Source organism: Microtus oregoni, unplaced genomic scaffold (assembly GCF_018167655.1).
Source record: "Microtus oregoni isolate MIOR12 unplaced genomic scaffold, Mior012 000009F_ref0000495, whole genome shotgun sequence".
In the NCBI taxonomy this organism is placed as follows: domain Eukaryota; kingdom Metazoa; phylum Chordata; class Mammalia; order Rodentia; family Cricetidae; genus Microtus; species Microtus oregoni.
The window spans coordinates 26426329-26448254 of record NW_024543068.1 but is presented as its reverse complement, the minus strand read 5'-3'; the positions used below and the strand labels follow the sequence as shown (position 1 = coordinate 26448254).

At 46.6% G+C, this 21926-nt stretch overlaps 1 protein-coding gene across 13 annotated transcripts in view; it reads right to left on the bottom strand.

The window, feature by feature from the left end:
• Trim9 (tripartite motif containing 9) overlaps window positions 1-21926 on the bottom strand; it is a 107658-nt gene that overhangs the window by 44723 nt on the left and 41009 nt on the right. For all 13 annotated transcript variants that reach the window (XM_041658728.1, XM_041658726.1, XM_041658730.1 and 10 more), the window contains exons 2-3: window positions 7212-7307; window positions 5139-5261 (exon numbers count right to left, since the gene is read on the bottom strand). In XM_041658728.1, coding sequence (XP_041514662.1) covers window positions 5139-5261; window positions 7212-7307 — 219 coding nt within the window. The remainder of the gene's footprint in view (window positions 1-5138; window positions 5262-7211; window positions 7308-21926) is intronic.

Genomic DNA, 21926 nt, shown 5'->3' with positions numbered 1-21926 from the left:
CTCATAGCGAGTACTGACGGAGTACTCAGAATTCTCTTATTGAGTACTGTAATACATGATGCACCATAGCCCATGAGAGGAGGACAGTACACTTTCGAGCTGTCCTCTAACTCACACACAGAGAAAAGAAACTGAGCCACAGAATTCCCCAAAGTTAGGGACACGGCGACAAGTGTGACTTCTCACCCAATCTGGTCCATAACAACAGAATCTAGGCTTTTCCCCCACCCAACTCCACCTTGTCTCACTAGAACCCTTTCATCTCTTCAGGCTGGCAGTGCTCTTAGAGACGGGCGTGAGCAGTGCTAAGACCCGGAAATACACACTGGCTTCCCAGCATCCTATGCCTTTTGAATTGCACACGCGCTCACACACACACACACACACGAGTGCACACATGCACGCTTGCATTCATGCACTCACACACACGTGCACGCATGTGCACACACACACATCACCTCTTTGTCAGCCAAGAACAGCCCTTGGATACGGAGGAACGTGAGATTACTGCCACACAAACAACAAAGAAGGAAGTTCTGTGCTCGGTGAGGTTGTCCTTAAATGGCCAGCCTTTCCTCACGAGTCTCAGCATCGACAAAAACAACAAAGAAGAGCTGTGGAGGCTGGTGTCAGTAGCTATGGCAGCAGTGGCACTGGTGGCCGTCTTTAGAAGTGGCAACAGATACAATTGGCTGAAAATGACAGAGATGAATCGTAGAGACAGCAGACAGAACAGCTTTGCCGCCGAGGGCAACAATCGGCCACCTGTCCCTTTTCATCATCCTCCAAAGACTGAGCAGGGTGAAATGAGGGCATCGGTGTCCTCTGCCCAGTAGCCCCGTGGCATCTGTGTGGCCTGCAGCACAGCCCTCATTGACAAGTGCTGTCATGGGGAAGATGAGGACAGCAGGCAGCAGGAGGGCATGGAGGCCCCAGGGTGTGGTAGACACCATTCCTGGGCATCTACGCAACCTAAGCATCAACTCGATGCACAGGCCATGAGTGATATTCTCATCCCATCCTGCAGAGACGGCACCAGGTAAGGGGCATGGGGGCCTGCGATGTCCTCTGCTATTTGCCCTAGTGACGTGGATCAATGACACTGTCCCAATCCTTGACTCCCTGTTCCGTAGAGGTTGCTGGCCTCTGTTCCTCCCACACAGCATGGCTATTGTCACCTCTGTAGTGACTACACAGCATCACACACCACTCACTGTGCTTGCTGCTGTGGTGCCAGTGTTTTCGATGTTTGATAAAAAGAGACTCCATTGAGGAAAAGTTGAACTTTTACAGCGAGGTACTGGTTCTCAGCAGGGCAACTCAGCTGTCCAGCCCATACTCCAAAGGCAGCCATGCCTCTGGTCTACTCATCTCTATGTGGGTTGGATGGCATTTTGAAGCAAGGTCTAGAGATGCAGGCTGTGGGCACAGCTATTGTAACAGGAAGGCCACTTGTTTGTCCCGGCTGCCCAGAACCGAAATAATCACATAGAAACTGTATTAATTAAATCACTGCTTGGCCCATTAGCTCTAGCTTCTTATTGGCTAATTTTTACATCTTAATTTAACCCATTTCTATTAATCTGCACATCACCACGAGTTCATGGCTTACCAACTAAAGTTCCAGCACGTCTGACTCTGGCGGCTCCATGGTGTCTCGCTCTCTGACTCGGTCCTTCTTCCTCCCAGCATTTAGTTCTGTCTTCCCTGCCTACCTAAGCTCTGCCCTATCAACAGGCCAAGGCAGTTCCTTTATTAGCCAATGAAAACAACACATAGACAGAAGTACCTTCTACACCAAGCTATTCTACAAGCTGAGGCAGAAGGGTCACAGGTTCAAAGCCTGTTTATGCTAGAGTGTGTTCAAAGCCAGCCCAGGCAATTCAACAAGACTGTATCTCAAAATTTTAAAAGGAGGGAGTGTGGGCAGTGTAGATCAGTGGTAGAGTGCTTGCTTAGTGTATGAGGGCTTAAATTCAGTCCTTAATAACACACACACACACACACACACACACACACACACAAAATCCCCCAAAATGCGCAGGATATTCTGAGGATTGCTATAAAAGTAGATTTCTGCATTCTATAGGAAGGCTATGGTGACAGTAATTTAGTGATAGCAGAGCGGGAATGGCAACAGAAATTCTCCATCAGTCTCGAGGACTGGCAAGATCACCATCATCTTTCCCTGGCAACTTTCCTCCTACAGGCAGGAATGCAGTGGAGTAGGCAGCTAAGATGCCAGCTCTCCCACAAGGTGCTCTGTGACTGTTAGAGTTGTCAGTGGCCTTGTCCTTACAGTGTCTATGGTACTGACCAGTTCTTTTCCAGAAGCCTGTTGTTCTGATGATGGAAGTTTCTTTCCTACTCAGTCCCACAGCTATTCAGAACCAAATAAACACACAGAGGCTTACATTGATTTTAAACTGCTTGGCCTATTGTTCAGGCTTATTACTAACTCTCTCTTACAACTTAAATTAACCCATAATTCTTATCTATGTTTAGCCATGTGGCTTGGTACTCAAGAAGGCATTCTCATCTTGCTTCCTCTGCATCTGGATGATGATTGCGTCTCTGCCTATCCTCTTCTCAGAATTCTCCTGGTCTGGTCACCCCACCTATACTTCCTGCCTGGCTACTGGTCAATCAGCATTTTATTAGACTAATACGAGTGACAAATCTTTACAGTATACAAGAGCATTCTCCCACAGCACTGTTTACTTCCATGATTAACGCTCACTGCATCCATAGGGTCAAGGCTCATCCTGAGTCACTACTGTGTCCCTCCCTCCTGTGTACTCCTGTTCAGCAATCTTACCCTCACAGATACACATTAGCTACTGACTGGCTGAGGAGAAATGCCTGGTCTCTGGATAGAACGTCTACCAGGAGCAGTGGGGAGTGTTTGTTCAGATTCTGGGCTCTGTGGTTCCTTGGCTTCTTGGGGCCAGTTCTTAATTCATGTTGTTATCATTCCTTCCTTTCTAGAGTATGAATAGCCGTGATAGTGACCTCAAAGAGCTGCTGTGGAAATTACCAAGGTGATGCCTATCATATAGCTTCTATACTGTCACTATAAAGAATGCTTCTCCAGACTTTCATTATCGCTAGGCTCAAAGGCAGGGTCTGCTCACCAAAGATGCTCATCTATGTTGCTGTGGAGTAGTTGTAGAATCATATTCCACAGCAGGCTGAGATTTTTACTTCAGATAAAAGTGATTCTTTAAAAAAAATCATTCAGATCTAACCTGATTCTGAGAGAAATGTTTATCAAGTCAAGCCGTTTTCCAACTGTTAGGTGAGCCTGTGAGACACATGCTCACACAATGACACTTGCAGGACAGCTGGGAGAAAGCACAGCGTGTCTATGACTCCCTCAGGTTCTCATCACATTTAAGGAGTTGGTACACATGCTGCCATGAGTCACAGCTCAGTGTCCCTTTAAGGAATTCACAGGCTAATAACTAGACACCGGAAGAGTAGACGATGCTCAGCACACAGGCATTGACCTGGAGAGGGCCATGCAGGAGGTTCTCCATCATCCAGGACTCGGTAGACTGCCATGCACGGGCCACAGAAGGTGCACCCCAGGGCAAACCAAGCCTTGTTCCCTTCAGTGTCTGTTTGAAGGTTCCTTGTGGAAGGGGTTTTCTCTGGCATCCCTTAGGAGTTTGAGCCCATCCTGAGATGAACATGGGGGAGGCTTCTCACTTGACTGACCATCAGGGGTGTGTATGGCGGCTCTCAAATGAGCATCAAGATTGCCAGACTTGGTTTGCTACCCAAACCCACAGGCTCCTTAACACCAGCACCCTGGGGGCTCCTCCCATTCCTCATCCCAAACCTGGGTTTTATATGCTGATTTCAAGACCTGCAACTCTCTTTACCTAGGAATCTGGATCCTTGATTACACGGTGATGTCGCTACCTGCAAAAGTATGGCATCGGCAAGCACAAACTGGAGGTCAGGGGCTCATGATCCCTTCCTGTTTGGATGGACCTTGGCACAGCACAGCCTGCTGCTTGCCCCAGGATTCTCTCCAGTGTCCCCTGAGTGACGAGCCAAGTCAGAAGGCAGGGGAGAAAGGTTCTCATTCCCACCACACTGCTGCTGACTTTAGTTAGGGAAGAAGCATCTATGGGTCTCTGAATGCACTTTAAGGATTTGCAGATGGCAAGAGGGGGAGGGGGCCTTGGAGAAGCAGGCTACGGTTGGGGGTCTTGACACTGTGTTCATCGCTTCTTCACTGCTGAAACTTCCGTGGCTCACTTTCTGGAATCTGATTTTACAAATGCAATTTCCCTTGTTCTTAAAGGTCTGGTTAGGTAACTGACCTACTGGGTGATATCTGTCACTGAGCCATTGACCCACCACTAGATCCCCTAAAATGGTCCATGTTTCTCCTGACACCAACCATAACAGACAGCCTTGATTGGAGCCTGTTTCTCTTACTTTAACCCCAGACTGTCGCTGTACACGCTTCCCCTCATCACCAGGCCTGAGGTGTGTTGGCCATGTGTGTGGTCCTCACTGACTGCTCAACACTAGACTTCCTTCTGCTCCCTCTCCCCATCTTGTTACCAATGGATGACAGGCAGGTTATCACATGTCTCTAAGATCAGAACTGCCAATGGGACCCCAGGCTCACAATGCACTGATTTTACCATGCAGTGGCAAAAGTCTATACTGAAAGTTTATAAACAAACTTTATTTTATAAATTATACATATTCTGTTTACCTACTCAAGAACATATTTTTGCCTATGTGTGGCCACTCTTATCTAAGCTTTCAATCCTGTTCCTAGGATTCACCATCCCCTCCTCTGCCTTCAGAAGAACTAGCCTATGGTATATTTTCCTTGGATGCCCTGCTTAGTATTCTCCCCTCCTAGGAAAGTAGAATGAATTCAGAGATTTTTATTTATCTTGTTATTTCCATGCCCAGAGCAGTTCCTGGCCCAGAGAAGTAACCCATTGAATTTTAGTTAAGAAACAGGAAGAATGAACGGATACCGAAGGGACATGCCTGCTTCTGTCTGTCCAGACCACACAGGTGAGGCATGGCATCCTCCTGTGCCCGCCCACCCTTGCCCTGGGAGGTTGGACTGCTGCTTCCCACTGCCCCAAGGTGCCACTCACCTTCAGCTTATGCTCATGCTCCTTGTTGACCCGGGCCAACAGCTGAGCCTTCCTTCGGTTTAGGGCATCAATGAGAGCATCGCACTGGGCCACCAGGCAGGCCTCAAACTCCACACTGTTTTCCTGAACAAGAAAACACCATTCTCAAGCACATGTATGGGGAGCTTGGGTAGTCATAGAAACCAGAGCATCCCAGTCCTTCCTCCTGAAGAGATGGGAAGGAACTTTGTCCATAGAGCACACTGAGTATTTCCAAAGTACTGGTAAACTCTTCTGTAGTGTGAGTGTTTTGCTTTAAGTTTGCGTGGAAAGGGGTAGGTATTTATTACTTTCATTCTTAGAAGAAGAAATCATCTCTCCAGCTTGAACTATAGTAAGTACAGGAAAGCATTGGCTGAAGGGTGGTGCACAAGACCTTTGACGGGTGCATGTGCTCGGCTTTGCAGGCAGAAAAGTGGTTTCTCAGAGGAAGAGGGTAGAGTCAGGGCAGGAGAGAAAGGGTTACTAAATCTCACAGAAGAAGGAAGGATGACAAAGGTCCCCCACATTAAACAGTGATCCAATGTTGTCATCAATGGCAGCATAAGCTATAATGACAACGGGCATGAAGAAGGTTGTCCCTGCATGAAGAAAGGCAACAGCGGAGAACATGTCATATTGGTAACAGCATTTTCTTGTTCCAGACTCAGACAGGACACAGTAACTTGCTGAGGACAGGGACTACATAGAAAATGAAGGAAGTGTGGGCCCATGGTATTCAAGTTGAAGCTGGCTATAACTTTTCCCCCCTTTACTTTAACCATGTAGTTCTTTCATTAGCAATTCTGGATTACGGGCATATATTAAAGGCCTCAGATATTTAATTCAGGAACTTTCTTCAAAGACGGTCTTTGTCTGAGGCCGCATTAGGAGCAGCAGTTCCTATGGACACAGTTTCGGCTCTGCTCGCAATGGTCTTTGAATTCTCAGAGAAAGTCCTTGAAGACTCACTTAAGGACTTGCTGTGCCCTGTGTAGAGTGATGGTGGGGTGGGGTGGGAGGGAGCCTTCCCTTGGAGACTGCTGTTTTCTTACAGAAAGAACACTCTGCTCTGACAGAAAGGCAAGGCGGGGGCAAGCCTGGGGCTGCACCATTTGTGCCAACGACGGCAAAGAAAGGGCTGATTGATAAACACTGCCGCTTTGGAAAACAGAAGGAAGTGTACAAAACTGCTAGGGAACCAACAGTTTTAACACTGGCACTCATACAAAAAAAAAAAAAAAGGCGGCGAAACCAGTGTGCGGTGCTTTGAGAGCTGGCTTACATTAAGAATCCATTTCTGCTCTGACACAGGTTAAGGAGCCAATTTACCGGAGGGCGGAATAAAGGTTATTTCCAGGAGGGAAACCTCAAAACATGTAAGAATGGTAAACAGTGCACAAGGTCATTGTTTTGGCATCTCATATGTTCTATGGTTTCTCCCTTTCGGCTCCAGCGAAAAACGTATGCATTCTCAAGTGCTGGCTGCCTGCTGGTGACCACGGCCTGATAAGGCAATCTGAACCTGTAGTCGCCAGGGAACTAAGGCTAGAAAATGTCCAAGTGTCTGAAACGAAAGAAACATTAAGATGGAACAGGGAGAAAGGAAAGAAGAGAGAGGGAGAAGGGAGGAAGAGAGAAGAAAGAAGATGAGAACCCACTAGTTAATGCTAAGTAAAATGGGCCTTGGGCACCTATAGGATTTTAGGAACTCGGGAATAATGGGGTTCATAAAGAAATGGGCCGCCGTCTACACGCAATATAGTAGCGGACTGAAGGCATCAGAGTGGAAGGCAGGAAATGCCTGGGACAGACAATCCTGGCTTGTGGACAAAAGAGCTGCTGCCTCAAGAAGGCGCACGTGTGGGTGGCCTCTCTGTGTGTCTGCCTGTGTGGAGGAGACAGGGCCGAAAGAAAAAGAGAGATTTCCGTGGAACACATCAAGTCAGAGGGTCTCAACCCGCTTTGGCTGTTGTCAGCCCGCGTTGCACCTCTTCCCCTCCGCCGCACCCCCAGACCCCACTCTTCACCCCTGTACCCCCCCCCACTTGGTACCTGGATCTGTTGCACCATGGTGCGGAGTTGCACCAGGAACTCCTTGGCTTCTTTGGCCCTGTCTGACAATCCGTTCAGCGCCTGGGAGAGCTGGCTCTGTGGAGAGAAGGAAGGAAGGAAGGCCTGAGATGCCGTCACACAGGGCCACATGGAGTTACTTCAAAACCATGGGGCCCCAAACCCAGGAGCCCTTGAGGCTGCCCTGAGTCCTCTTGTTTGGGCCTTTGAGGTAACGTGGATGGGTGGGTTCTGGTACCCAGGCAGGCAGCCCTTTCCTGGGCTCCTGAGCACGTTATTCTCTGAAGCAGCAAATGTTTCTGGCCACAGAAGTCAAAGGCCTCGCTCGTTGACACTCACCTCGCGCGCCCTCATCTTGTTAGTTAATTAATCTTTTATATCATTTGTGAGGGATTAAAAAAACAAACAAACGAGCCAGTCAATTGAGCTGATTCCTTCTGACGATACTTAGCCTAAAGGTTCATTGGTCTGGGGTGGGGGATTGGGGTCAGAAATAATGAAGATAATCAAGTGAGGGATGAAGAAGAAAGGGTTGAGCACTGGTGTGACGCCCTGGGGTGGCAAAACCGCTAACGACGAATGTAAATGCCAGAAGAGAATGCCACCCCATCAAGTCCTCCTCCTTCTCCCAGGTGCATGGACTCTAGCTTCCCGGTCCCGACCAAGGTCAAAGCCTACTTTCTTCCTAACCTCCCACTCTGCCAAACCTCCTGCAGTTCTGCAGGGGCAAAGTTGAGTCCAGGCAAGCACAGTTTTTGAGTCTTGGTGACTGCTGAGGCGGCCACTGCCCAAACTGCTCATCAGTGGGACCTAGGTGAGGGTCTACCAGCGAAGGAAATGTCTAAGAAAGCTGATGCGGGGCCAGTGTGGCCTGGGTAGTTTCTCCTCTTTGGTTTCTGCCTTTGAAGCAGATCAGTATCTTCTAGAGAGGAGGTCACTACAGTCAGGATGGAGGGGAAAGGACACCAGGCTCAGAGTCGGTCTTCCTGATGGGAAGGACGAACTGCTATGTAAGCCCTCTGCTAGGTTTTCCATCCCTTGAAGCCCTTAGCAATATATGGGATACAAGATTCCTTGTCCTAGCAGACTGAGCAAACCCACTGTTCCTCAGGCAATGGCAGACCATTCTCATTGCTCCTCTTTCCTGTGCTTTCTTGAGAGTCCAAAATCCATTCATCTCTTCAACCAGCACAATATCTTTCTTATCCTTTCAATCAAAAGGCAAAAACCTCAAAATTTTCCCCGTCCTGTGATTTTTTTTCTCTTATATTTGTCTTAATAAATATGCGGGGGGAACTGTATTCCTTTTTAAAATATGCAGGCCAAATGCCGGGTGGGAACAACATAGGGGGTAGAAAGAAAGAGAGCAGAATTTGAGGGGTTAAACTCTGGCCCTGCTCTTTACTCTGTGACCCTGAGAAAGTTACCTGTGTTTGAATTACGCCAACAGGAAAAACAAGCATTGGAATAATATTTTGTCACTGGGCTCTGAACGAATGCAGGGCAGTGCTTAAGGGAGCTATCCCATCTCGTCCATGCTGCCAACTACCGACTGTTTACACATTTATACATAGTTTGGCCTCTTGCATAAAATGAGAATTTTACTTACTCTTGGATAGTGTGGACATTGCATGAGATACTGTATTCAAAGGCCAGGGCCCTTTAATTTGGTGTTTCCTTAATAAATGTTGGATGGTTTTAACTCATGCTTGCTTTCTTCATTTCTAGGCACCTAAACACCCAATGATGAGGGATTTAATGGGTGGATTCCGCAATAATATCTGCTGGAAAACACCTTTGTTAACTTGTAGTTTGCTGTGTATTTTAGCCCCAGAAACGACCGAGAGAAGGTGCATAGTGACCCTATGTTGCAAAGGGACCATTCATCTCTTTATTACTGTGTTTTAGTGATGCCATCATTTGGGGGTAAATTTTATCCTTAAGAACTGTTTTCAGGGGCTAGAGAGATGGCCCAACCATTAAAGACTAGGCTCACAAACAAAAATGTAAGAACTGTTTCCAGGATCTCAGGAAATGAAAGGAGAAAGGGCTTTCACTGGAGACCACAGCAGTAAAATGAGAGACAGTTCTAAAGGGGGAGTCCGGTTTTCACAGTTATCCTTACAACTCCTGCTTCTCCATTTTCCCCAAATGAATGAAAGTCTACTGGGCTACAAAGATTTCCCTCTCTGTAGTAAACGTTCTTAGAGATTTGGGAGCAGGAGTCAAATTCACCTGGCCACACGCACATGAAACTACCTGATTTCTCACATTTCACCCTCCAAATTGATCATGTCTGTGCAATGTATTCTTAGAAAAAACTTTGGTGAATTCTGGCAACAACTCCGTGGGCAAAGGTCCTTGCTGCCCAAGCACACGCTCAACACCTACAGAAAAAGTCAGAATCAGTGGCACGTGCCTGTAATCCCAGTACAAGGAGCCAGAGATAAGTGGATTCCTGGGGCTTGCTGGAACTGATGAGCTCTAGGTTCAGTAAGAGACTGGGAAGCGATTGAGGAAGTCAGTCAGCACCAGTGTCTGGCCTCTGTATGCTTTTATATGTGCACACCCACCTGTACAATGCACCCACACAGCACACACATGCACAAAATACCTCTACACACACACACACACACACACACACACACACACACTTTTAAAATGTTATTTGGTCGTAGACAAAGAGTTCTGTCTTCATTCAGGATTTTTTTTTTTTTTTTTTTTTTTGCTTTTTCGAGACAGGGTTTCTCTGTGGTTTTGGAGCCTGTCCTGGAACTAGCTCTTGTAGACCAGGCTGGTCTCGAACTCACAGAAATCCGCCTGCCTCTGCCTCCCGAGTGCTGGGATTAAAGGCGTGCGCCACCACCACCCGGCTTCATTCAGGATTTTATACGTCAGAGCAAGAAGTGAGCAGCAAAAATCAATTCTCCTCCAGACTCAGTCTCTTTGTGTCTGTGTTGGAGGCTGGTGCCCGCCAACTGGCTGACAATTGTTTGGTATTTGATAAACAGCTATTTTGTAGGATAGAGATCTGTAAGCCTTTCCCCTAAGCTTTGTCCAGTTGCAGAATTCGGCCGCAGACAGAGAAAACCATTAGGTTTTATCAGCAGCAAGTGCTGTATTGTAAGGATTTATATTTGTTGCTTTTTGTAGAATTACCTCCTGAGCACGTTTATAAGCCATGCTTGATTAAACATTATTACTTATTGATCTGGTTTGCTTAAAACATTTGAATTCAAGCCTCTGCTGGCAGAGGTGCTCTGTATTCAGGACCACAGAGCAGGGCTGGGAATTTTCTGCTTGTGCATTGAGGGTGTAAATCCACGGTTTGCATTCTCCTCTGGGCATCCTTGGAGGGAGAAAGGTACAGTTTCTAAGGGCTGTTTATGATGTCTAAATCGAGGCGCTTGGGTTTCCTGGATATTTGTTTTCTAATTCGAGACAGTTTCTGAAAGAGGAGGGGAGTGTTACAAAGAGGCAGCTACAGGCATCTGATGGATTTCTTGGCTCAGGGCATGCTAGGAATAAACAAGCTCTCCCTGGAAGAAGACACATTGTTTAAGTCTGAAGTAGAGAAAAAGAAAGAGCCCTTCCTCCTCCTTCCTTCGTTGCTTGCCTATATGGGATGTTCGTGTGTGAGTGTTTAATGTGTGCATAAGTGTGATAGCCCATCAGAGAGGTTGGGAGGCTCCAGGCTTTGGGTGAAGCTGCTGTCATGGAGGTCATGGGGCTGGGACACGAAGCCAACAAATCTTACCATGTTTATTGTGAATCTGATTCTGAGCTGTGTGCACATCCAGGGAGGACACAGTCATATACAAACTTCTCCCATTGTCTTAGCTACTTATCTGGCTTTGTTTATTGGTGGCAGTTGCTAACCCTGGCTGTGACTCAGGAAGATCCTGCATCCTTGGGTGTTGAGCTTCCCTTCTGAAAAAAATATGAGAGACCCCTACAAAGGGAAACTAGTTTCCCAAGCCCGCACATTTCTCATACATTACAAAAGCTCACCATGTTTAATCTGACTCTGACTTGTGTATAGCGTAGATAGAGGGAAGGCTTTCAACCTGGTATACGCTGAGACAGAATCTCCTATCTTTATCACCCAGTCTGCGCACATAAACACACAGCAATAGCTAGTGAACGCATAATCCTACTTTCTTCCCTTTCTATCACAATTCAAATCTGTGCCAACTTTTACTCATTTTTAAACCATAAAAATATATCAGAAAGTTATTATTCTATCGGATAGCAGCAACCGAATCAGATAGATAGGGCACCAGAGACCATCATAACACCAGAGTTAAAAAGACAGACTTTAAAGTCGGATGGACCAGAGTTTGAACTCTAGCCTTTTGCTAGTTGTGTGATCGTGGGTACATTTCTAACAGTAGCAGACACTGAGATGCTCTATGCATCCTCGGAGCTGCTGGAAGAGGGAACTGGGATTGGTATGTAAAATAAAAAAGAGGTTGTTTAACTTAAAAAAAAAAAGAAAAGAAAATGGAATCTCAGTTCTCAAATTTACACATAGATATTGCCAGTGTGATATTTAATATTTATTTGGTCAAGAAACACACTTCGCTCCAGGCTTCCTTAATGAGATTTTCCTGGCTAAGGGGAAAATTCTCATCCACGGTATTTGCAGAGCATTTGGAAGAAGTCCTGGCATTCAGAGAACTGCCTAAGCACTTGTTAAACAAGCTCTTTCCTCCACTGCCACTGCTACTGAGAGGACTTTGTGGCCCAGAAGGCCGGAGCCTTCTGGAGAGGAACTGCTGGAGAGGAACTGACGTCAAGGCCTACTTGTTTCAGTAGGTCGTATTCTAAGTCTCTGGTCCACAGAATCCCATCATGTTGTGGATGGATTCATGCTTGTGAACACTTCCAGTAGACAGTCAATGGACACCTAAGAAAATGTTCTCCTCTTACAGACGAACATACACAGGATAAAAACACATGACACATGCTTCAGAAATGTCATTGAACTGAGTAGTTGGGTTATTTGGGTAACTTAGGTTTTCCGGTTTGATCTCTGAATTTTAATAGATATCCACAAAACCCTCAAGTCACTAATAATGAGACAATAAAAAGACCCCTCCATTTCTTCAGAAAGGGGATGGGGAGCATGCTAACTTGACACGACCCAGACTTGCCTGAGGGACTCTCAGTTAGGGGATTGCTCGGATCAGACTGGCCTGTGGTCATGCCTGTGCAGGACTGTCTTGATTCAGGGTTGCTGAGGAGAGCTCAGCACACTGCAGATGGTAACATCCCAGTGCAGTGGGCCTGGCTTAATGAGAGGCTGGTTGATTGTGAGCCTGAGAGCAAGGCAGCAAGCAACATTCCTCCTTGGTTTCTGCTTCAGGACATTGTGCTTGGACTTCCCTCAGTGACAGATTGTGACGTGGAATTAGAAGCCAAATAAACCATTTCCTCCGCAAGTTGGTTCTGGTCAGTACGGCATCACAAAAGCAGAGAGCCAACAAGGACCGAGCCGTCCATGTGGAGAACATGGCTGCCCTCCATGCGGGCATTGCCAGCTCTCGGGCTCTTTTATTGGGGGTAGGCAAAGAATTAGGGCACTGGGGAAAGAGGCAGGTTCTCAAAGAGATACCCAAAGCTTCCAAATGCTCAGGTTTCGTCAGTCCTCAAACTGCTTGTCACTGCTGAGTTAAAAATGAAGAAGAGAAGGTGGGGGCCCTTGACTAGCCACAGAGCTAAAGGGTCCACTGATGATGATAAACACAGTATTACTTTCCTGGTTCAAGGCTAACCAAGATAAAAGTAAACCCAGCTAGCGCTCTCCTGTCTCAAGCGCTCATCCTGAAGTCGAGGCCATCCTGCGACTGACAGAAAAGTCAAAACCAAAAGAAATGGAATGTGATTAATTGTGTTTCCTTCCTGGTTGGCCCATCATCCTGGGTAGGCTCAGTTGTCATAGCTACACCAGTAAAAATCTTCAAAAAAGTAGACAGATGGAAGCACCAGGCCCCTTGCTCTCTCCTGACGTGGCCACCTTGGCCCTACAAGTTCACCCTTCCAGCTCTGTCCTATTTAAAGCTCCCGCCTTTCCCTCTGGTTTCTATTTTTTGGGACTGTGTTCTGAGAGAGGCATCCTACCCTTAGATAACCTCACTGAGAACCAAGGGGATGCTCCAATTTCTGGGTTGCACTTCCCCACACCAAGCTGGCTTTTTTTCTGCAATGGAGACCCAGAAATGTTCAAAACCTAGTCACCAGGCAGTGCTCTGTCTGCCAGGCTGAGTCTCTCCCACAAACAAGTCATTTTACACATCCCTTTTTGGAAAAGTGGCTGTGATCCTTAATCTTGACTGTCACCTTGATGGGATTTCGGATCACTGTGAATACAAATCTCTGGGTATGACTTTGAGAGATTATTCAGCTTAAATTAGCAAGGAAGGTTATACTAAATACGGGCAGTCCCATGATAGACTGAGCTCCATGGTTGAATATAAGTGGGGGCCAGCACTCATCTTTATCTGCTTCCTGTCTGCAGACACAATGTGCCCACCCACCTCCTGCTCCTGCCTGCATGTGTTTCCCACCTCCTGCTCCTGCCTGCATGTGTTTCCTGCCATCTGGACTGGATCCCCTGGATCTGCAAGTCACACAGACCCTCCCTTCCTTCAGTGGTGTTTATCACACCAAAGAGAAACATAAGCGAGGCAGAGGCAGTTCTTCAAGGCAGCAGCAGAGTCCAGACCCCAGAGTGAGGAGCTCCGTAACTTACCATCTCTGCCCACATCTTCACCAACCCTGAAGAGTCCTCTACTTTTCAGAGTGGTACAAACACGATAAAGCCTGTGACCCGCAGGGGTCCCTTCTGGCCAAGTCACACGGCCACTAGGGTAAGGAGAGCGTGTGGGCACATGTGGTTCATTCCTTTCTTTGACTGTGAGTTTGGTACATTTGTTCCTTTCCTATCAATGACAGAATCCACAGACATCCCTAATAATCTCCATATTACATTTATAAAGCTCCAATACGAAGAAAGCCCATTGTCCTTAACTCAATATTCCCTGTTACCACCGTTTCACAGGCAAATTAAAATACAACCTTTTTGTTGTTGTTCTTGTTTTTTGAGACAGGATTTCTCTGCCTAAGAGCCCTGGCTGTCCTGGAATTCCCTCCGTAGACCAGGCTGGCCTTGAATGCCTCCGCCCCCCCAAGTGCTGGGATTAAAAGCATGCACTGTCAGGAGCCATTTCCCCCCAAAATTGGCAGAGCCTATCCCACACCCAATTATCTGTTAATAGAGAGCTATCTGTTAGCGGAACCCGCCCCACACTCCAACTATCTAGAGAACTAGGAGTGTCAACTTGCGACTTCCTGATCGAGGAATCGTGACCTGACCGATCGTAACCTCCTGGCCAAGGACCTCGCAACCGGCTGGAACCACCGCTGCAAGATTCCTTCCTGCCCATGCCCCTGCCCCCCAAATTCCTCATCCTATATAAGCTGTAACCATGACTGTAATAAACAGAGGCTTTGACAAGAACCCTGGTTGGCCTTCTTCCTGTCTCCCGCCCATGTCTTTCAGATAGCGCATCTCCGGGACCCTGGAATAACTGACCAGCCAGGCAGGTTACAACCCCTAGACTAACTAACCTGCCGAGGCCGTTTACAATGCACCACCACTGCCCAGCTAAAACACAGTCTTATTCTAATGGCTGATAAACTTTGGGGTATCTTAGATTGTGTCTGCCTCACCAGGACTGATAGCTTTGCTTGGATCCAGTACTTACAGGCTGATTCCCACCTACAACAACACTAAGAGGGGCCATCAGTATTACCCAGGAAAATGGATTTAACCGAGTCTGACTTTTTTTCACCCTTCTGCTCAATATCTCTATTAACCTCTTTCCATGCAGCTCCATCCTGGTGAAACAGGAATGGTTTCCATGGCAACAGTTTTCTCCCAGGGAGGTAGGCGCTAAGGTTTGACTCCCACAGAAATGCATCTTGCCATGGGATCTGATTGATCTCGTAAGCAACTAAATAACTGTGTGATGATTTCCAAAGAAGAGCCTGGGACAGGGTGCACAAGCTGGGGCAGGCAGTGCGAGGTGATGGCTGGACCTCCTGCTAACATCACACAGGGAAAGAAGCCCAGTGTGCAGCAGTTCCGGAGCCTCCCTCTCGGGACCCGGATGAATATCTGGGGCTCTCCAGCATGGAGACCGAGACAAAGAGAGGGGGCTTGATCTAATAACACGCTACCCACCGCCTGCCTTTCCTCATATTTCCTTGAAAAGATGAGCTCTTCTGAAGGCAACCAGGAGGCAGGAATTTCTAATTATCTGCTGCTCCGTTAAGGTTATGAGTTACTATGGTGCATTCACCTCCATTTCCCTATCTTAGCAACCCCTGTTACTTTACAATGTCACTTTAAAATTATAACAAATCATCTCAAATGTATTAATGACATTAAAAATCTAAAAATGATGATAAGTGTTATGAAAAGCTCTCGTTCTAGTGTGCTAGAATTCACCAGCTGGATTCTCCGAGAGCGCTGAGCCCAGGGGTTTCTTCTGAACGGTGGCCTTCCCCGCTGACCCAGCCCGCACAGACTGGAGAAGGAATCACGCACAGTCTCGGGTCCTGAGACTGCTTCTCGCACCTCTGCGGACGGCAGAGAGAGGCCGCATCAGCCCCAGCATGACGGCACACATGCTAAGGCTTCGAAGGCACGGTGAGCAGGTCCCTCAGCACCCATACTGCGCCTACTCAGGAGAAGATAATGGCTGCCACGAGCCGTAAGTTCTGGCCTCTCCACCGGCATCTTGCCCTTGTCCCTCAGCTCATCCCTTGAGGCCATCCCTACTCCTCTGTCAGAAACCCATTATCCTTTCAAGGAAATTGGTTCACATGAAATTTTTATCAAAGCCAATGGTTTCTCTTTTAAATCTTTCATTTCCGATTGTCCAACGAGACTCTGCAGTTCAAAGAACTCTTGATAATACTGACAGGGTGGGAACAATGCTTGTGAGGGAAAGGAGGCCTTAAAATTGCTCTGTCGTCACTGTTGGATAAAAAGCAAACCTGACGTGGTTTTTGTAGGATGAAATCTTTTTTTTTTCCTTCTCTGGGCTTCTTCCTCTTTGAAATATCCCTCAGAGGCCATTGACAACCTGGTTCTACCAGCAATGGTGGCCGACCCGAAGTCCCCACGCCATGACCCTTCCCAGAATGCTGAACATGACCTGCTTTGTTGTAGATCTGCTGCTGGCTACTTCTACTTCAGACCTGGTCCCTGTTTTCTGCATGAGCTCTGGACATAGGGCTGGCCTTCTTATCTGCTGCTTTTAACCTTGACTTCTCTCTGATCTCTCTGATGTGTGTGTGTGTGTGTGTGTGTGTGTGTGTGTGGTCATGCATCTCCCCCCAGCCCCACCCCCACCAAATCACCATCACAGGCATAAATCATTAAGGGTACAGGTGTACATCATTCAATGATAGAACACTTGCCTAGCATATGTTTAATCTCTCACACTGAAAAACTAAACACAGCACAATATCCAAGCTGGTAGTTAACACCGCTCACGATACCATGCTTAAATGCAGCCCTGAAATGCATATATTTCATCTGCATATATAGCATCCTCCTTCCTCTGAATGCTTTCACTGGAGTACATCGTGTTTGTTTGTTTCTCCTTTCTGTTTTTGACAAGTGTCTTCTTGATTGCTGTGGTTGTGGGAATAGGAAATGCCCCCCATGTCTCCGGCATCTGAATCTTAGGCCCTGGTTGATGGGAAGGTTGTGGAACCCTCAGAAGGCAGAGTCTTGTAAGAGGAAGTAGGTTACTGGGGCCAGCCTTGAAGTTTTAGTCTGGTCCCACTTCCCGTTCACTCTCTGCTTCCTGACTGCAGATGCGCTGTCACCAGCTGCTTCCTGTTCCTGTTGCTGTGTCTTCCCTGACATGATGACGTGAGCTCCTCGTTGTAAGCCAGAACGAACTCCTCCTCCTTTAAACTGCTTCTCTTTGCGGTGTCTGGTCACAGCAAAAGAACCGTAACTAGCACAGTTGTCTTCCATTTAGAACAATCTCCTCTGCCCACTTCCAGCTGTGTATTTAAGCGTAAACTCGGGTTAACTAGCAGCCAGTTGATTGGAGTTAAGTGTGAAGAAGCAAAGGGGAAGGGGAGGAGGAAGTAGATAAAAAGTATTATTTTGATTAAAGAAAGCCCAAAGGAGAAAGACAGGGCTACAGGAACAATAGAGAGGAGAGGGTGGGAGAAGTGGGGAAAGAATCAGGCTTGGAATCCAGAGGTAGCACTGTGGTATTAGTGACCCCAAAAGATCAGTTATCAGGCCTGGCATGTTTGCAGCCCAGAACGCTGGGGAATGTTAATGTTAATGCAAAACAAACAAACAAACAAAACCCCACAGGTTTCATGTTATGGGAACAAGAGATAGTTTGTTCAGGAGCCATTTTGTGCTTATGGCTCAGGAACACAGGTGTAGGTTACCCCAAATTCCATGTTACATGGAGGTAGTTTCATAGTTTTGCAGAACAAAAAAAATGAGAGTCATTGGTAAGTATATCAGAGAGGCCATTGCAGCAAGATGGGGAAGCTCTTCTATAGGCCTAAGATGCTTGCTGTCTGCTGGCAATTTTAGCTTCGGGGTTGGTGGAAGCCAGTGGGTCTAAGTTGATTCCAGAAGGTTTTTTATATATTAGTGACAGGATTAGTTCTGACACAGAGGTGGGCAAGCAATGGCTGTCGGGAGCAGGCTGAAAGTAAGCCCAGGATAAGGTAGATTTTGGGCCTGTAACCCTTTCCACAGCATCGCAGTCAGCCACCTACCCTGACAGCAGGACCACATGTAGGGACCCTGGCATTAGAGAGACTGTAAACAGTTCCTCTCAAGGTGGCATAAAGTAAACCCTCCTAAGCTCATCAACCTCCACCCCCTCTCTCTCCCTCCATCCTTCCAGCCTTCTTTTTATCCTATCTTTTGGTGATTTCAATTCTTTGGTTGAACCCTACCCAACACAGAGGATAGGATGGTGAGGAATGATCCAGTAGATGGTACCACACCCAGGAGGATGTAGGTAGCACAAATAGACATGAGGGGTTATTATTTAAAAAGATAGAAGAAGACATGGTGTCGGGGAAGGTAGAATGGTGGGGTGGATCTGGAAGGAGTAGGGGGAAGGTTAATATACATTCACTATGATCAAAATACATTGCATGGAATTCTCAAGGAATTAATAACAATGCATTGTGCTTTCTAAAGGGGTGTAAAAACCATCTAATTCTAGAATAGGCAAATTAGGTCTCCTTTGATGACAAAGAACATCGTGTATATAAATAATCAAAACCCCAAACTCACTGAGATGCCACTTCACCCCCCACTAGGATGAACACAGTAAAGGAGGCAGATGGGAGCAAGGGTTGGTAAAATGATGAAATTAGAATGTTTGAGCCTTGCTGGTGAGTGTGCACAATGGTGCAGCTGCTACAGACGGTGGAGGGGTGGTCACTCAGGGAGATGGAGTCACATAATGACTTAGCAATCTATTCCTAGGTTTGCCCAAGATAGCTGAAAACACATATCCACACAAAAGTGTTCATACTGGCTAAGCTGTGGAGACAGGCCAAAAATGCCCACCAAGTGACAAATGGATCCAGAGAATGGAACACACTACAGTTGAGAGAAAAGAGGCAGGTGGGTCCCATCTACATGACTAAGTGGATGGGCCTTCAAAGCCTGATGACCGGAAGAAGCCAGCTGCAGAAGGCCACATGTCCCATGGCTCTAAGCAAATCAAACGTCCAGGATAAAAAAGTAAATGAGTTGTCAGAGGCAGGGGTGGGCGCAAAGTAGAGAGTGATTGCTGATGTACACTAGGTTTCTTGCCAGGGAGACTGAGAAGGTCCTCGTTTAGATGGCTGTGATGTCTGTCCAACGCAGTGACTATTCTAAACCCTACTAAACGGGTGACCTTTTTTGGTAAATGAATTGTATCTCCATAAAGCTATGTAAAAAAATATAATGTGTCCCTGGTAAATCTACCAGGCTGAGATACAGAAAAACTAAATGAGATTGGGCATGTGGGAGGTTACACTTTCTATATGAGCTAGTGAAATCACGAAGCCTTGAAGTCATTGCTGCAAATAGAATTCTGCTCACTTAGAATGAAAACTGAGGTTGCTGGAAACCATTGTGAGTTCACATTGAAATAAACACCACCAAACCAACTATTATGTGGTTGTACGAAGGTGCAAATGAACCTAGCACAATGTCCTTGTGGAAGAAAGAAGGCAAATGTAGTAGATGTGTGCTTATTAAAATAAATGTCCTTACTTAAAATGGCAAAGCGGATATGTGTGTGTGTGTGTGTGTGTGTGTGTATTGTGTGTGTGTGTTGTGTGTGCATCTTGTATTGTGCTGTTCGTATGTGGTGCATGCATATTAGTATGTGGACGCATGTGCTGGGCATATGTTGTGTTGTCTGAGTTTTATGTGTGCTTGTGTGCTGTGTATGCGTGTTGTGCTATTCATGTGTGGTGCATGCATATTAGTATGTGGACGCATGTGCTGGGTATGTGTTGTGTGTGTGAGTTCTATGTGTGTTTGTGTGCTGTGTGTGTGTTGTATGTGTGTGGTGCATGCTTGCTAGTATGTGGATACACGTACTGATTATGTGTGAGCAGGCCAGAGGAGGACACGAGGTACCTTCCTCTGTTCTCCACCTTATTGCCTCGAGACAGGGTGTCTTACTGAACTAGATGCTCACTGGGCCAGGTTAGTTAGTCAGCAACCTCCAGGGATCTGTCTGTCTTTTATGCTGGGGTTACAGGCACACACCACCATGCCTGACTTTTAATATGGTGCAAGCAGTTTGAACTCAGGTCTTCACGCGTGCACAGGAAGCACTCTTACCTACTGAGCCAAAGGTAAGTGTCAGAACAGCAAAGCACAGCTTTGGGAAAGGATTTTAGGAATGGAAGCGTTTAGTGACTGCCAGGGGTAGGGGTATGGTGTTAGTGAGCTAGAGAAAGGGGCAACAGAAAGCATACTTGTCACGTGGGACTATTGATTATCCTGATTGCTGTGACTACACAAACTTATAGGGGTGATAAAAAATTATATCCAACAACATACACAGAGAAGGATACGAGTAAAACTGGGAAGCTAAATACAATCAGTAGAACTTACCAGTGTCTATATGTAGCAGCACTGGGAGACTTTGCTATTGTTTATCAAAATGTTACCAGTGGGAGAAACTAAGAAGTCCACCAAGGGCTTTCGTGTCCTACTTCTAACAACTGCATATGGGTTGAAAATGAATATAAGCTCGATTTAAAGAGAGAGGGCTGGCAAGATTGCTCAGTGGGTAAAGGTTCTGGATGATCTGAGTTTGATTGCCAGGACCCACAGAGTGGTGAGAGAATCAAATCCTGCAAATTGTCCTCTGATCAAAGTAGGCCTTCTGTGGCACGCCGGCCCCGCTTCCAAGCACATGTGTACGCGCACACACGCACAATAAATAAATAAACAAGGTGTAATAAATAGTTGAGAGAACCAAGAAGATTGTTTAGTCTGTAAAATGATTGCCTGACAGACATGAGGGTCTGAGTTAGGTTCCCAGTACCTGTGATGGCCTGCACTTAGTCACAACACCAGAGAGGCAGAGCCCTGCAGATCCCTGGGCTGGGCTGACCAGCTTGCCTGGCCTTATAGATGAGTTTCAGGTGCGTGAGAGATGCGCCCTCTCTCTCTTTCTCTCAGATAAAATAAAATAAATAAATAAAATAAAAAGATGGAATGATATCCACTCTGCATCTGCACGCACATACCATGTACGTATGACAAAGAGAGGTGGGGAGGAGGAGGGGGAGAAAGGAGGGGGAGAGAGAGAAAGAGAGAGCAGCTTCAAAAGCTAAAAGCCTAGAACAAAGTCTCAGTCTTCTGTTTTGCAATAGAACCTTTTAGCTTTTTACCCTCATAGCTTTTTAACCTGGGAGGCTGTCAATAATAATTACTTTTAGGGTTAAGGAAGACACATGTAGGCATAGGCTGACTGGAGTTGGAGCCTGACTCTCCCATGCAATGTATGTAAGTCTGGCCATGTGAACCCTTGGTGCCTTGGTTTCTTCCTTAGCAAACTGGGCTAGTAGAACGCCCAGAGCATTGAGTCCTAGAGATGAGTCAGCTCAACACACATGTGGTGTTTGCAATGGCACTTGAATACATTCTAAGCACCCAGTACAGTGTTGGGTGTGAACACGGTAATCCTATAATAGGATAAACATATGAAAAGAAAGATTGCCCAAAAGGCATCTATGGATGCTCTGTGTTGACTGATGTTTCTGTCCCACCAGGTCCCACAGAAATATACCAGAGGTCTACATTATGTAGGCTTATTATTAACTCTTTCCTACATCTTATATTAGCCCACTATTCTTGTCTGTGTTAGCCATGTGACTTGCTACCTTTTTCGGCAAGGCAGTCACATCTTGCTTGCTCTGTGTCTGGGTGAAAACTGTGGACTGACTCTTTGTCTTCCCAGAATTCTCCTGTTCTCATTGCCCCGCCTATACTTCCTGTGACTACTGACCAATCAGCATTTTATTAAAATACAATTGACAGGGTACAGACCATTGTCCCAAGTATTTTCGAGTCACCACCCCACCAAGGGCCCCACGAAAAGCTACCCAACT